The sequence below is a fragment of the Nerophis ophidion genome, linkage group LG22 (genome assembly GCF_033978795.1).
Source record: "Nerophis ophidion isolate RoL-2023_Sa linkage group LG22, RoL_Noph_v1.0, whole genome shotgun sequence".
Classification (NCBI taxonomy): Eukaryota; Metazoa; Chordata; class Actinopteri; order Syngnathiformes; family Syngnathidae; genus Nerophis; species Nerophis ophidion.
Window position 1 is genome coordinate 18904178 of NC_084632.1, and position 16131 is coordinate 18920308.

The window sequence follows — 16131 nt, forward strand, 5'->3', positions numbered from 1 at the left end:
TAAATTCTGCTTGTTCTTCTCGTCCAGGCTGTCTTTACAGATTTAGAGATCATGGCTGTTTTGTTTGCCAGTGCCATCCACGATGTTGACCACCCAGGGGTCACTAACCAGTTCCTAATAAACACAAGTAGGTCTTTCTTTCTCCTCGTGTCCACATTTACATCCTGAAACATTAAAAGTCTCATCTGCACTTTACTGGGATTTTTTCATCTCAAGTTTATTGTTCTTCGGTCAACAAACAAACAGTTATACATACATAGATTGAAAATGAGAAAGAAAAAAAAAATGTTGCAGACCGAAAGTTGAAAACTTATTGCGCCTAACCCAATAAGCAATGTCAAGTACAAAATAAACATAAACTTCCCAAAATTTTGAAATATCCTTTGCACAACATATTGTGAATACACATTATACACAACATGAACATAGTTCAATTATATATATACACAGTAAAGGCATGTGAAATATCCTTGCACACATAATAAACCTTTGCACCAATTACATATTATATATACAAACAATTATACTTCCATTATTATTTATATCCCACGTTTAGTTTTTAATTAACATTAATCACAATGTTGATTCAAGAGTGATATATTTTTTCAAGACAATGGTCTTAAAGTGTTTTTTAAATGTGTGAATGGAATTGGAACATTTTAAGGCATGGGTGTCAAACTCTGGCCTGCGGGCCACATTTGGCCCGCCGTGTAATTTAATTTGGCCCTTGAGGCAATATCAATTTAGCATTAGAGCTGGCCCGCCGGTGTTATACAGCGTCGGTGTCGATGTAACACCGTATTCACTGCTAATACTCATACTTGCCAACCCTCCTAAATTTCCCGGTTGACTCCCGAAGTTCAGTGCCCCTGCCGAAAATCTCCCGGGGCAACCATTCTCCCGAATTTCTACCGATTTCCACCTGGACAACTATATTTGGGGCGTGCATTTAAGGCACTGCCTTTAGCGTTCTTTACAACCTGTCGTCACGTCTGCTTTTCCTCCATACTAACAGTGTGTCACATAATATTTGTGGCTTTTACACACACACACACACACACACACACACACACACACACACACACACACACACACACACACACACACACAAGTGAATGCAAGGCATACTTGGTCAACAGCCATACAGGTCACACTGAGGGTGGCCGTATAAACAACTTTAGCACTGTTACAAATATGCGCCACACTGTGAACCCACACCAAACAAGAATGACAAACACATTTCGGGTGAACATCCGCACCGTAACACAACAGAACAAATACCCAGAATCTCTTGCAGCACTAACTCTTCCGGGAAACTTCCAGCAAACTGACCAATAATTAACGTTTTATTCATGCATTTTCTCTTGCTACTTCAAGGCTTGAATGTTTGGTTCATTCATTATTGTTATTTTATTTTCAAATGTGTTATTAGCCTGTGGAAAAAAATGGATATTTACCTCAGAAGATTGCAAATACAAAAAAAGGCATTACATTTTTATTTACATTTTATTTGATATGCCATTGATTTTTTAAAAATTATTATTATTATTATTTGAAACTGGATTTTGCATGTCACTAAAGTTATATAAGCCTTGCTTCTTTAATATTTAATGCAAAACTTGTTTGTTTGGGTCCCTATTAAAAGGTTAATTTGTTCAACCTTGGCCCGCGGCTTTGTTCCGTTTAAAATTTTGGCCCACTCTGTATTTGAGTTGGACACCCCTGTTTTAAGGAATCATCCAAGCTGTTCCACATTTGAACTCCTCTAACAGAAACACATCTACTTTTTAAGCTTGTTCTTATTTTTGCTTTCTGGAAGAAAGCTGAATCTCTGAGGTCATGTCAATCTACAATCCCTGTGCGAGACAAGAACACCATTCTTTCTCTTTTATGTGTCTTCTAAATAGCGACAAACTGTTAGTACGAGGCAGCTAACAATGCAGATACAGGTAAAGGGATTAATCTATTCTGCCGATAAAAAAACATCTAAAACCGCCATCAAAGCTCAATTTACATGCCATAACCTGCATATTAATCCAGCTGTAGCGTCATTGTTATTCTAAGAGCTAACACCAAGGAAGTACTTTTCTGGGGTCGTGACACATTGCCTTGCTCACACTGCTTCTCACTAGCCAGCTGCTAATAACATTGGTTGTGCCCTGCCCTAAAATCAAGAAGAGGAAAGAGCTCAAGCTAATTTTGTTGCTGCTGAATTGCCTTAGAGTTAGGAACAAGTGTATGCGAGTTCATAAATCATGGCTTCCACCCGTACAATAGGTAAGCCAAACTCATACTGTATGGCTCTCAACAAACAGAACACAGCTAGAAAGCTTTTTTAGAACTGAGGAGTGAAGATTATTCTGAATTTACCAGCTGAAGTAAAGCACAGGTGCTGAAAGATACAGCCATCCCATCAGCCAGCATCACAGTGAGCGCAAACATTGTAAGTCACTGTGCCATGTTGTAATTTGAAATGTTTACCAGTAATGTCTGGTAAACGCTATACGGCTCGCGTGGAGTCTGATATTAATGGTAGCAAACACAGCAAGTGCTCTCTATGTTGTTGTCGACATTAGAAACAAGTTACAGTAATGCTTGAAAATTACCAAAATACTGTTAACGGCATGGCGTAGTTGGAAGAGTGGGCGTGCCAGCAACCTGAGGGTTCCTGATTCAATCCCCACCTTCTACCAACCTCGTCATGTCCGTTGTGTCCTTGAGCAAGACACTTCACCCTTGCTCCTGATGGGTCTTGGTTAGGGCCTTGCATGGCAGCTCCCGCCATCAGTGTGTGAATGTGTGTGTGAATGGGTGAATGTAGAAATAGTGTCAAAGCGCTTTGAGTACCTTGAAGGTAGAAATGTTATGATCCGCCGCCCGGATCACATATTGTTTTGGTTTTTGAGTTCTTTTGTGTTTTCTGTTTGTTTTTGGACTCTTCTGATCCCTAGTTTTGCTCTTCCTTGTTTATTCTGGTTACCCTGGTTTCATATTAGTTCCACCTGCTACTTGTTTCCTGACACGCACCTGTTGGTAATTTCTTTCTGTATTTAAGCCTGCCTTTTCCATTCACTCGTCCTCTCCTCCTAGTTTTGTGTCGCATACAGTTTGTGTTTCACAAGTGACGACTCGGCTTTATATTTCTGGACTCGCTAGCTTCCGTGCTTAGCCCTTAGTGTTTCTTAGCTCCCATGCTAGCGCTTTGTTTTGCCTTTTGTGCCAAGTGCAAGTTGTTTCTGTTCTTAGTCTGTTTTTAGTTTTAATAAAGCAATAGTTCTTACCTTTGCGCTGTGTCCGTGCCCGATCTGCACCCTGAAAGAGGGCCACCCGCACCACGATGCCAGCCAAGCGTCACAAGAAAAGTGATAAAGTATAACCCAATTACCATTTAAATATTACACATTATTATAAACTTGCCTGGCCCTGCGATGAGGTGGCGACCTGTCCAGGGTGTACCCCGCCTTCCACCCGATTGTAGCTGAGATAGGCGCCTGCGCTCCCCGCGACCCCAAAAGGGAATAAGCAGTTGAAAATGGATGGATGGATGGATAAACTTGTCTGTGGCTACATTACATACAGTAGGAAGGGGCCCCATTTGTTGCGTACTACCTGACACATGAAACGTGTGATTGGGCTGGGGGCCACTATCCACTTTAGCCACCAGTTTTTAGTAAATAAAACCCTCCTGATTGAATCATAAGATTTACAGAAAGGGGGGCTGAGCAGAGTCCACAATTGAGCCTTTTCATTGGCTGACGCGATATATAGTGAAGCGCGTGGACGGTGCAGTACAGCATGATGGCTGCTGAACGCCCACCTGGGGGGTGCACTATCCGCTTTAGCCACCAGATGTTACTAGAATGTTGAATATCTTAAAATGTGTTTTTCGGCAATTCCAACTTTGACCACAGCGTCAGTTGCTATGTAGAGTGACGCTTTCCATCATTTTCAGCAGACTGCATAGCAAAAACATTAGCCCCCACCCCCTCTTCCTTTCGCGCAAGCTCCACCCAGGAATGGATTCTTATGAATCCATTCCCTTCCGCACATACAGCATGTATACCAGATGTCGTTGGAGGTGTTTTTAGGCGGAATAGATCATATCCCATTACAGGCATTTTTAGCTGCCGCTTACTAGTAGTTGTTTACTATTTAGAATGCACAGAAAAGGAAACAAGTGTGTGTTTTTGTCTCACACAAGGATTGTGGATGATGGGCAAAATTCCCTAAAAAATTACAGTTCACCTTTAAGGTGTGCCTTTAGGCGCTGCTCAGGGACAAACTTGAGGATGTGCTAAAATAAACAAAGTTGCAAGAGTCATCATTCACAAAGATAGGTTGAATTTGCGTGGATTGGCGCAATTTCCAAACTACAAAATTCCTGCAGGGTTTGACTGTGGTTCTGGTTTGCAGTTGTAAAGCCGTACCGCATCCTTCCTTGTGCCATTTTTTGTGATATTTGGTTTAAGAGATAGTCAGATTTACAAGACTTGGGCCTGCCTTGGCAGGTTCTGAGCTGGCGTTGATGTACAACGATGCCTCAGTGCTAGAGAACCATCACCTTGCTGTGGGCTTCAAACTGCTTCAAGGGGCCGACTGTGACATCTTCCAGAACCTCAGCAAGAAACAGCGAGATTCCCTCCGCAAGATGGTGATCGACATGGTGAGGCTTTCTTCTTTATCATACCTTTAACTTCAGATGATAAAATAGCAGCATGACTAATTGCTAAAGAAAATTAGGCTAAGACTTCCTTTTTATCGTCATTCAAATTTGAACTTTACAGCAGTGGTTCTCAAATGGGGGTACGCGTACCCCTGGGGGTACTTGAAGGTATGCAAAGGGGTACTTGAGATTTTTTTTTTTAAATATTCTAAAAATAGCAGCAATTCAAAAATCCTTCATAAATACATTTATTGAATAATACTTCAACAAAATATGAATGTAAGTTCATAAACTGTGAAAAAAAATTCAACAATGAAATATTCAGTGTTGACAGCTATATTTTTTGGTGGACATGTTCCATAAATATTGATGTTAAAGATGTATTTTTTTCTGAAGAAATCTTTAGAATTAAGTTGATGAATCCAGATGGATCTCTTTTACAATCCCCAAAGAGGGCACTTTAAGTTGATGATTACTGCTATGTGTAGAAATCTTTATTTATAATTGAATCACTTGTTTATTTTTCAACAAGTTTTTTAGTTATTTTTATATATTTTTTTCCAAATAGTTCAAGAAAAAACACTACAAATGAGCAATATTTTGCCCTGTTATACAATTTAGTAAATCAGAAACTGATGACATAGTGCTGTATTTTACTTCTTTATCTCTTTTTTTCAACCAAAAATGCTTTGCTCTGATTACGGGGTACTTGAATTAAAAAAATGTTCACAGGGGGTAAAAGGTTCAGAACCACTGCTTTACAGTACAGATAAAAATGACATTTTGTTGCATTAGCTCATGGTAGTGCTGGATAAAAAAATCAATAAGGTTCAGAAATAAATAAATAGATTACTGTACAGATAAATACATTGCACTTTTGCATATACATCCACATTTATGGATGTATGTTATATTGTCTTTATATTCCAGCCAGTTAATCCATTTTGGGGGGGAATTGAGGGGATTATTATGAAGTGTTCAAGAGTCTTACGGCCTGAGGGAAGAAGCTGTTACAGAACTTGGAGGCAATTTTCCCTCCAATTTTTCATGTGGGAGCAAAAGCCAAAACTCCTTGAGCATTCAGTGGCGCACAGGTGAGCGACGGGAGACGTGCACACTGTTATGCGCTTATCTTTTTATTCGATTTTGTGCGCGGGCTAGATTTGTCATGCGCAGGGAACGCGTGACCAGTGTGCAATTGCACAGGCGCGTACCTTAGAGGGAACGTTGCCTGGAGGTACTGCTACGGAGGCTGTGGAACCACTTTCTAGAGTCAAATCAAGCTATCCAATGTTTTTTATTGATGATTACCATTTTAATTTGATTAAGGATTGGCATAACCCAATAATTATTGTGAATTGTGTAGAAGTCTGTGTAAATTATTAAAAGCTATTGAAGCAAGTGGAGCGTACTTCTCGTTGATGACCAGCGGAGGCGCTGTTGATTTTGCCTCAAAGATACACAAGGTCAACTCACTCTACATTCTACAATAGCCAAGGTGATTTGGTCTCTTTTAAGCAAGTTGGTTCTTAGGATTCTTAGGATCCCAAAATGTTATCCAAAAAATGTCAAATAATGAATGACTAGTGTACAAAGCATGCATCATGTCAATGTATCAACCTGCACGATTGCAGTATTATCCGCTTATTCTTTTCCTCAATTGCTGCCACTTCAGTTCATTGTTGCCAACTTAACGACTTTCTTGCAAAATCTGGGAACTCCACTTAGCAACTTTCCCCCCTAAACGCCACTAGCGACAAATCTAGAGACTTTTCCGGATGTTTTAGAGCAGTGGTTCTCAAACTTAGCGCCTCAGAAACACTTTAGCACCACTAAAATGAACAACATTAAAATATAGTTGCGTAGTAAGTCAAAGTGTTCATAAAAACAAAGCTGATGTTTTATTTGATAAGTACATTTAATATTTTTGTAACATTACACACAGTTTGACCAGTAACACTGAGTTTGAACATCAGAAAATAAAACACTGTGCTTTAATGAAGTGTTTCTTTGGCCACAGTTAGATAATGGCTGTTTTTGATTGATTGATTGATTGATTGATTGAGACTTTTATTAGTAGATTGTACAGTACATATTCCGTACAATTGACTACTAAATGGTAACACCTGAATACGTTTTTCAACTTGTTTAAGTCAGGATCCACGTTAATCAATTCATGGTCCAAATATATACTATCTCCATAATACACTCATCAGAATATATACATTGTATTATTTACATCATTTACAATCCGGGGGGTTGGGATGTAGAGCGGGGGAGGGAGGTTGGGGCGAGTAAGCCATGAAAGCATATAATACTGCAGTAAATGTCCTCAACGAGCAGCTGGTGTTGCTGGGAGCTCCTCCTCACAGGTGGCCTGTTTGGCAGACGGCTCGCGCAGCAGTCCCAGCTGCAGTACGAGCAGAGAGGAGACCCGCACCACTCCGCATTCAGACTGAAAATTTACCCATGAGCTACTTTCCTTACTGAGGAGTTGGCAACACTGCTTGAGTTACTTCCTCCCTTGTAAAAAAACTATATTTTCAAATAAATCGGGATTCTGATTTATAACGATTCTTAATCAATTAAAAAAAAAAATAAAGATTTTTTTTATTTTTTTATTATCCATCCCATCCATCCATTTTCTACCGCTTATTCCCTTTCGGAGTCGCGGGGGGCGCTGGCGCTTATCTCAGCTACAATCGGGCGGAAGGCGGGGTACACCCTGGACAAGTCGCCACCTCATCGCAGGGCCAACACAGATAGACAGACAACATTTACACTCACATTCACACACTAGGGCCAATTTAGTGTTGCCAATCAACCTATCCCCAGGTGCATGTCTTTGGAAGTGGGAGGAAGCCGGAGTACCCGGAGGGAACCCACGCATTCACGGGGAGAACATGCAAACTCCACACAGAAAGATCCCGAGCCTGGATTTGAACCCAGGACTGCAGGACCTTCGTATTGTGAGGCAGACGCACTAACCCCTCTGCCACCGTGAAGCCCGGTGGCAGAGGGGTTAGTTATTTTTTAAAATCTCTCCAGCCACTTAGACAAATCATACAGTTGATGTAGATGGTCCTATCTGTTTTACTTTAGAAGAGTCGTGTGGGATACTTCTCTTGTTGCCTTATTTGTATTTGTCTTTATTAAATGTTTGGGTAAAATTGTATTAAACTAAACCTGTTTTCTTTTAAGTAATATAAACATTTATCACAGCATTTTTTTCTAGGGAGTATTGTAGTTAATCATAGAACTAGCACCCAATGTTATTAAAAAGTATGTACTTTAACCCTTATGTGGTGTTCGGGTCTGTGGGATCCGTTTTCATTTTTTATTAAAAGAAAAATGATACAATCAATTAATTTTTCAAACTGAGACTCACTGACTTTGGCTCATTTTCTGTGAAGAACATATACAGTATCAGAATACATATGTAATGAACACACACCATACACCCCCCCACACATATTTCTATTACATATAACATGTCCGGGTCCACTGGACCCGGGGCTAATAGAAGTGTGGAAATTGATGTTCTGTGTACCACACACACACACACACACACACACACACACACACACACACAGCAGGCCTAGAAAGGAGGACAGAGTGTAGGTACACAGTACATCAGAGGGTCAAATGTGTGAGAAAATGAGAGCAGACAGTGTTGACAAACAATGTTGCAACCTTGTGTGGGAACCGCAGGTGCAGAAACACAAAAGAAGAATCCCTGTGGGATGCAGAAAATGACAGATCATTTCCGTGCAATGTTCATATTGTTGTTACTCAGCCAGCGTTTGTGGGTCTGATGGACCCGTTGCTTTTTGTGGCGTTTAATGCCTCACAATCAAACACGTTTATGTTAAAATACTGAACAGATGTTTATTGGGATAAGGTAAACATCCATCCATCCATCCATTTTTCTACCGCTTATTCCCTTTTTTGGGGTCGCGGGGGGCGCTGGCGCCTATCTCAGCTACAATCGGGCGGAAGGCGGGGTATACCCTGGACAAGTCGCCGCCTCATCACGGAAGGTAAACATCTGTTCCGTATTTTAACATAAAACTGTTAGATTGTGAGGCACAAACGCTGGCTAAGTAACAACAATATGAACGTTAAATCGACAATCAATTCTGAATCGATTCGTTACCACCAAGAGTCGAACCGAATCGTGTGGTGCCCAAACATCCGCAGCCCTGGTAGCCAAGATGGCGGCGACTGACGGTGGTTAACGCTGCATTTTGCAGCCTAGCCCTGCACAGACAGACATGTTTTTGTTAAAGATGATTAATAAACACGTCCAGTGAATAAAATTCCTATTCCCTTCTTTCTCGAGTCTCTTTACTCAGATGAAACCCGATGAATACATACTTAATTATTCCACAGCATGTGATTCCCCTGACAGCACTAATACTAAATTAAATACACGGCAACAACTTGCTCAGCACAAATGAGAGAGTCGTGTCCTACTATTAAATGTCTTCAACAGGTGCTGGCCACAGATATGTCCAAACATATGAACTTCTTGGCGGACATGAAGACAATGGTGGAGACCAAGAAAGTTACCAGCTTGGGAGTTCTGCTTCTTGACAACTATTCAGACCGAATCCAGGTGAGAGCGCCGACACAAAGACAACTTAAGTGATTTAGCTGGGAAATACGTACTGTACATGCATGCTGTATTATGTTGTACATGTAACGCTTTATTATACCATATTTATTATAAATTAGAGCTGTCCGATAATGACTTTTTTGCGAATATCCGATTATAAAATATTGTTCAACTCGTAATTTCCAATTCCGATATCAACTGATACCGATATATACAGTTGTGGAATTAACACATTATTATGCCTAATTTTGTTGTGATGCCCCGCTGGATGCATTAAACAATGTAACACGGTTTTACAGAATAAATCAACTCCAGTTATGGAAAAAAAATGCCAACATGGCACTGCCATATTTATAATTGAAGTCACAAAGGGCATTATTTTTTTTAACATGCCTCAAAACAGCAGTTTGGAATTTGAGACATGTTCTCCCTGAGAGAGCATGAGGAGATTGAGGGGGGCGGGCTTTGGGAGGGCGAGGTTGAGGTGGGGGTAGGGGGTAGCGGGGGGTGTATATTGTGGCGTCCCGGAAGAGTTAGTGCTGCAAGGGGTTCTGGGTATTTGTTCTGTTGTGTTTAGATAGATAGATGGATAGATAGATAGATAGATTGATAGATAGATAGATAGTACTTTATTAATTCTTCAGGAGAGTTCCTTCAGGAAAATTAAAATGTTTATGTTGTATTACGGTGTGGATGTTCTCCCAAAATGTGTTTGTCATTCTTGTTTGGTGTGGGTTCACAGTGTGGCGCATATTTGTAACAGTGTTAAAGCTGTTTATACGGCCACCCTCAGTGTGACCTGTATGGCTGTTGACCAAGTACGCATGCATTCACTTGTGTGTGTGAAAAGCCGCTGATATTATGTGATTGGGCCGGCACCAAAGGCAGTGCCTTTAAGGTTTATTGGCGCTATGTACTTCTCCCTACGTCTGTGTACCACTCCCTACAGCGGCGTTTTAAGAAGTCATAAAATTTACTTTTTGAAACCAATACCGATAATTTCCGATATTACATTTTAAAGCATTTATCGGCCGATAATATCGGCAGTCCGATATAATCGGACATCTCTATTTAAATTGTTACCATCTCAGGGTGAATAATAGTTTTTTTGTGTGTGCTAAAAAAAAATCTTATTTTTGGAAAGACAAAGCACAAATGGGAGGGTTTCCCAGCAACATCCGACCTGTTGAACCACGAGGTTTGATGAAGATGTTTTTTCCTGCCATTACATTTTGTAATTTATTTAAAAAAAAATGTCACACATGTGGATATCAAATATATAATTGTGAAAGTTGAATAATTAACAAAAATATGAAATGTTTCGTTCCACTCGGATACTTGCAAACCCAGCCTGGAACTCTTCACTCGACACAGACGTCATAACATCATCAAAGCTCCCCTTTAAGCATTCACACACAGCAAAAAATATAACAGATCTTTCTGTGGCAGCTTAAGGGAAAGTTATGTTTAAGGTTCACTTTTATATCTCCATCCATCGATCCATTTTCTACCCCTTAGAACATGCAAACGCCACACAGAAAGATCCCGAGCCCGGGATTGAACTCAGGACCTTTGTATTGTGAGGCACATGCACCAACCCTTTTCACCGTGCTGCCCCTAATTGAATCTAATGAATATAAATCCATATATCAATGAATCATTACAACCATAGATTAATCGGGAAACAAATGTTTGCATTGATACATGTATAGTTGACAGTGTTCTGAACAACGGCGTTACGAACACCGTTACTTTTACTAGTATGAAGTAATCTAAATAGTTACTTTTATGTACGTTGCGAGACCGTCCGCGAAACCTTTGACGTAACAAGGCACGCAACTTATGATCTCATTGCTCAGAACTGTGGTGAGTTCAAAGACCTCTGATCAAAAGTAGAAACAGAGGCTTCTCTCGTTTTAAAGATGGGGGAGACTTAGCTCCCAGTACTTTAACTTAACACTAATAATAATATAATCAGTGTTAAGTTAAAGTACCAATGATAGTCACACACACACACACACACACACACACACACACTAGGTGTGGTGAAATGTGTCCTCTGCATTTGTTCCATCCTCTTGATCAGCCCCTGGGAGGTGAGGGGAGCAGTGGGCGGCAGTAGTGCCGCGCCCGGGAATCATTTATGGTGATTTAACCCCCAATTCTAACCCTTGATGCTGAGTGCCAAGCAGGGAGTTAATGGGTCCCAATTTTTTTATAGTCCTTGGTATGACTCGGCCAGGGTTTGAACTCCCAACCTACCGATCTCAGGACGGACACTCTAACCACTGGGCCACTGAGTAGGATAATCATAATTGTACACACGTGTCAAGCCCCACCTTGGGTGAAAGTACTGTAACCTTTGCAAACCAGACTTTTAAACCAAAGATGGCAAGGTACGCAGTTGGTAACATCTATTGAGGTCCCAGAAGTGTACAGGAAGAAACAAAGCACCCACAATCTCAGTAGATGTTTGATGCATGGAGATAGAAATTCCTGCTCTGGACAGAGAACCTTCTCTGGCAGTAACAGACAGCAGACTGTCAGAAAAATGGAATTTTACAATTTAAATAGCCCGTAGCTCCTCCCACTAACTGGGACCAATTTGACTGAGGAAATTAAGAAAATAGTTATTTTGTAAATGACACCATAAATAACCATCACATGTCTGAAAAGTATTCACATAGTACTTTTACATGTGTAGAGCAGTCATTTTTGTACACAGTTCATTTAGGCTTAGACAACAAAAATGTCTAGTGTCCGTCAGTAAAACCCAGTTCCTGAGAACCATGGTTCGGCCCAAATTAGGCCTAAATAGTCAAGGCAGATGTGCTCACTTATATAAAGCCCTCAGCCCTACCCTGACTCTTTTAGCCACCCATTCAGAGCCATGGTGAGTGAGAGGTTACAATTTATTTGTTGAGCATGCTTTCCACTGACTAAAATAAGATGCTTTTCAGGATTGAATGTTAGTAGTTTGTCCATGTTGAACTTCCTACCAAATGTGCGCGCACTGTTTAAGGGCAAACGGTGACAGTGGGGGTGGTGGGGTCAAACTGTCACAATACGTCCATCCATCCATTTCCTACCGCTTATTCCCTTTGAGGTCGCAGGGGGTGCTGGTGCCTATCTCAGCTACAATCGGGGTACACCCTGGACAAGTCGCCACCTCATCGCAGGGCCAACACAGATAGACAGACAACATTCACACTCACATTCACACATGTTTTTGTTTACTTTAATAGTATTTTTAGAATGTGCTGTGGGCCTTTAAAACATTAGCTGCGGGCCGCAAATGGCCTCAGGGCCACACTTTTGACACCCCTGCTATGGATAATAAATAATTAAATCTGATAAGTCTATGGATTAAAAGCAGAGCCTGACGACGCATGCGTGTTTATCAGTAAACAATGACGGTGATGATGTCAGCGATGCCAGCGACATTTGCTAACTTGTTAACCACTTCTCCAAGAGACTCCTGTTAAAGCGGAACATTATCACAATTTCAAAAGGGTTAAAAACAATAAAAATCAGTTCCCAGTGGCTTGTTGTATTTTTTTAAGTTTTTTTCAAAATTTTACCGGTCTCGGAATATCCCTAAATAAAGCTTTAAAGTGCCTTTTTTTTGCTATCTTCGAAACCACTATCCATTTCCCTGTGACGTCACACAGTGCTGCCAATGTAAACAAACAATGGGAATACCACAGCAAGATATAGTGACATTAGCTCGGATTCAAACTCGGATTTCAGCGACTTAAGCGATTCAACAGATTACGCATGTATTGAAACAGATGGTTGGAGTATGAAAATATTAAAGAAGAAACTGAAGCTATTGAGCGAATAGCTATTGACGCTATTCATAGCCATAGCATGGCCGAATAGCTGCGTTAGCATCGCCGGTAAAATGTGCGGACCAAACGATCAGGACTTTCGCATCTTGCTACACTGGAGCAACTTAAATCCGTTGATTGGTAAGTATTTTTTTCGCATTAAATGTGGGTGGAAGGAAACGTAAATTAGTTGCAAATGCATCTGCAGGTTATCCATACATCTCTGTGCCATGTCTGCTTTAGCACCGCCGGTAAATAGCATGGTAGCATCGATTAGCGTAGCATGTTAGCATCGATTAGCTGGCAGTCAACATCAACAAAACTCACCTTTGTGAGTTTGTTGACTATCGTTGCAAATGTATCTGCAGGTTATCCATACATCTCTGTGCCATGTCTGCCTTAGTATCGCCGGTAAAATGTGGAGACACTCCAGCACATTCAATGGGGGTCTGGCGGCAGACACTTTCGCATCTTCGGGCCAGTGGTGCAAATTGAATCCCTCCCTGTTAGTGTTGTTACACCCTCCGACAGCACACCGTCGAGGCATGATGTCTCCAAAGTTCCAAAAAATAGTCAAAAAAACGGAAAATAACAGAGCTGAGACCCGGTGTTTGTAATGTGTTGAAAATGAAAATGGCGGGTGTGTTACCTCGGCGACGTCACATTCTGACGCCATCACCTCCAGCGCGATAAACAGAAAGGCGTTTAATTCGCCAAAATTCACCCATTTAGAGTTCAAAAATCGGTTAAAAAAATATTTGGTCTTTTTTCTGCACCATCAAGGTATATATTGACGCTTACATATGTCTGGTGATAATGTTCCCCTTTAAAACACTCCTTGCACAGTAACACTTCAAAGAACACACATTCTTCCCGTTTGTTGACCTGCAAAGTATGTTTTTGGGGTGGAGGAGTCTAATCAGATGCCGGATAGCTTGAAGCTAACAGCTAGCCTGTCTCCATCCTCGAACGATGTCGATCCAGCGGGAGATAAAAGTGAAGTTTCCATGGACTCACAAAGACTAAAACAAGTAATTTACTGCAGACGAGGCACAGGATGAAGTTAAAAAGGTGGACTTTACTAACACACACAAATAAACACGCCGCAGGACTGCTTGCATCACACATGATATCACACTCAAGAAAACAGTCTGCAGGACTGCCTGTGTCGCACATGATATCACACATTTTACATGCATGTAGATACCAGGACCTATAAGCACAACTTTAGTGATAAACTCCCGTCCAAAGGTAAAACCTAGTAACTCACTTCTAGCTGATTTTGAGAAAACAAAGGCAAACCAATCTATCTTGATGCTGTCTTACAAAGATCCACAAAGTCATCAAACGTATAGATGTTTTCTTCAGCTTTAATTTTCTTGCCGATTGAGCCATGGATTGAATCTGCTCTCATGAACGTGTGCCCTTTCTCTAGATATTTTATCACAATCTCGGGTGGGCCCCATTCTGCGTTTGCACATTGGGCAAGAGCCGTGTACAGCGTCCAGTTTTTATTTTGACCTCCACAGTTATCTGCCCAAAAGTGTATGCAAGGGGAAGAATCAAGAACAATACATTTAATAAATGTGCTTGCAACGTCCTGAGCCAATCTTCCAAATATCCCCTCGTGCCATAATATCACATAATCAGGTTGACCGTCGGCCCCCATTCGTGCAAATGTCTCATTAAAGACAATAAGGCGACTGAAAAAGAAGCTCCGATTGGTCCTTTGAGATACTAGGTTTTTCTGTTGTATCTACACAGTTATGTGGTAGTTGCTAGGTCCTGCCATGCGCGTAACAGCTTACTTATGGAACAAATTACAACATCGCATGCACTAATGTAAAGCATATCACCTAGGAACTCCAAAATTATTATCAGTTCAGTTTTGACCAAAATTTAGTTACTGGGTTTTGCCTTTGGACGGGAGTAAAGTGAACTTCCATCAACTGGGAAGTAGATGCTTACATAACAAACATGGTGTATTATTACCTTTACAAGTTTTGTTTTGTTTTTCAGTGTGAAAACAGCTCTATTGTTCCTAGTTTTTACTTGCAGCCTGGTTGAGGTTTGGGCTTGTTGGAAAAGTTCCCCAGGGTCACAAGATAATATCTACTTTACATTCTGAAGTCAAGGAACATTTGGCAGATTTATAATCATATTTAAGTGGTTAATGACAGGTTGTGGTATTCAAATTCATAGTCTGGCCATTTTTTCTTGAATTTGTTGGCTTATTTGTAAATAAAAACTACAAAAAAAACGTTACTTTAAAAAAAAAAAGTTTAAGGGCTTCATCTCGATATGTTCAGTTTTTTTAAAAAACCTAATTCGAACAAATCCCATTTTACATTAAATTTTGTTGGCTTTTTTGTAAATAAAAACTACAAAAAAAACTTACTCTTTTTTTCAAAATAAAACCGAAATGCTTAATGGCTTTATCTCAATATGTTAATCATTTAAAAAAAAAAAAAAAACTAAATCAACCAAATCCATGCAAGAATAATTTTTTTAGTGTTTGTAAACATACCGAGTGTGTGTATGGGGCAACGACGTTGGGGGGCCAATAATTTGGCTATGTCCCCTGGGTTTTCCCATGAATATATGAGGTCCACTGAATCTGTAAATGTGCTGCCTCCTAGTGGACAAAGCAATAGAATACAGTTAGGTTATATTTGTACGGTCACGCGTTTTAAAGGACCACCTCTATAACTACTACTATCACCCCATGAACCACCTTTGATACGCACGTCTCCTTCAGGTTCTCCAGAACATGGTTCATTGTGCCGACCTCAGCAACCCAACCAAGCCTCTGGAAATGTACCGACAGTGGACAGACCGCATCATGGTGGAGTTCTTCACACAGGGAGACAGAGAGCGGGACAAGGGAATGGAAATCAGTCCCATGTGCGACAAACACAATGCCTCCATTGAGAAGAGCCAGGTAAGTGAAAAACAGCTGACACACTATCAACCTTACAACAAGCGTCATTTCTCAAAGAAGAGAACATGACACTTTGATG

The 16131-nt window shown here is 40.7% G+C and overlaps 1 protein-coding gene across 8 annotated transcripts in view; it reads left to right on the forward strand.

Annotated features, from left to right (window-relative positions):
* LOC133540631 (cAMP-specific 3',5'-cyclic phosphodiesterase 4D-like) overlaps positions 1-16131 on the forward strand; it is a 232097-nt gene that overhangs the window by 201796 nt on the left and 14170 nt on the right. For all 8 annotated transcript variants that reach the window (XM_061883402.1, XM_061883406.1, XM_061883403.1 and 5 more), the window contains 4 exons: positions 28-127; positions 4509-4663; positions 9159-9281; positions 15870-16052. In XM_061883402.1, coding sequence (XP_061739386.1) covers positions 28-127; positions 4509-4663; positions 9159-9281; positions 15870-16052 — 561 coding nt within the window. The remainder of the gene's footprint in view (positions 1-27; positions 128-4508; positions 4664-9158; positions 9282-15869; positions 16053-16131) is intronic.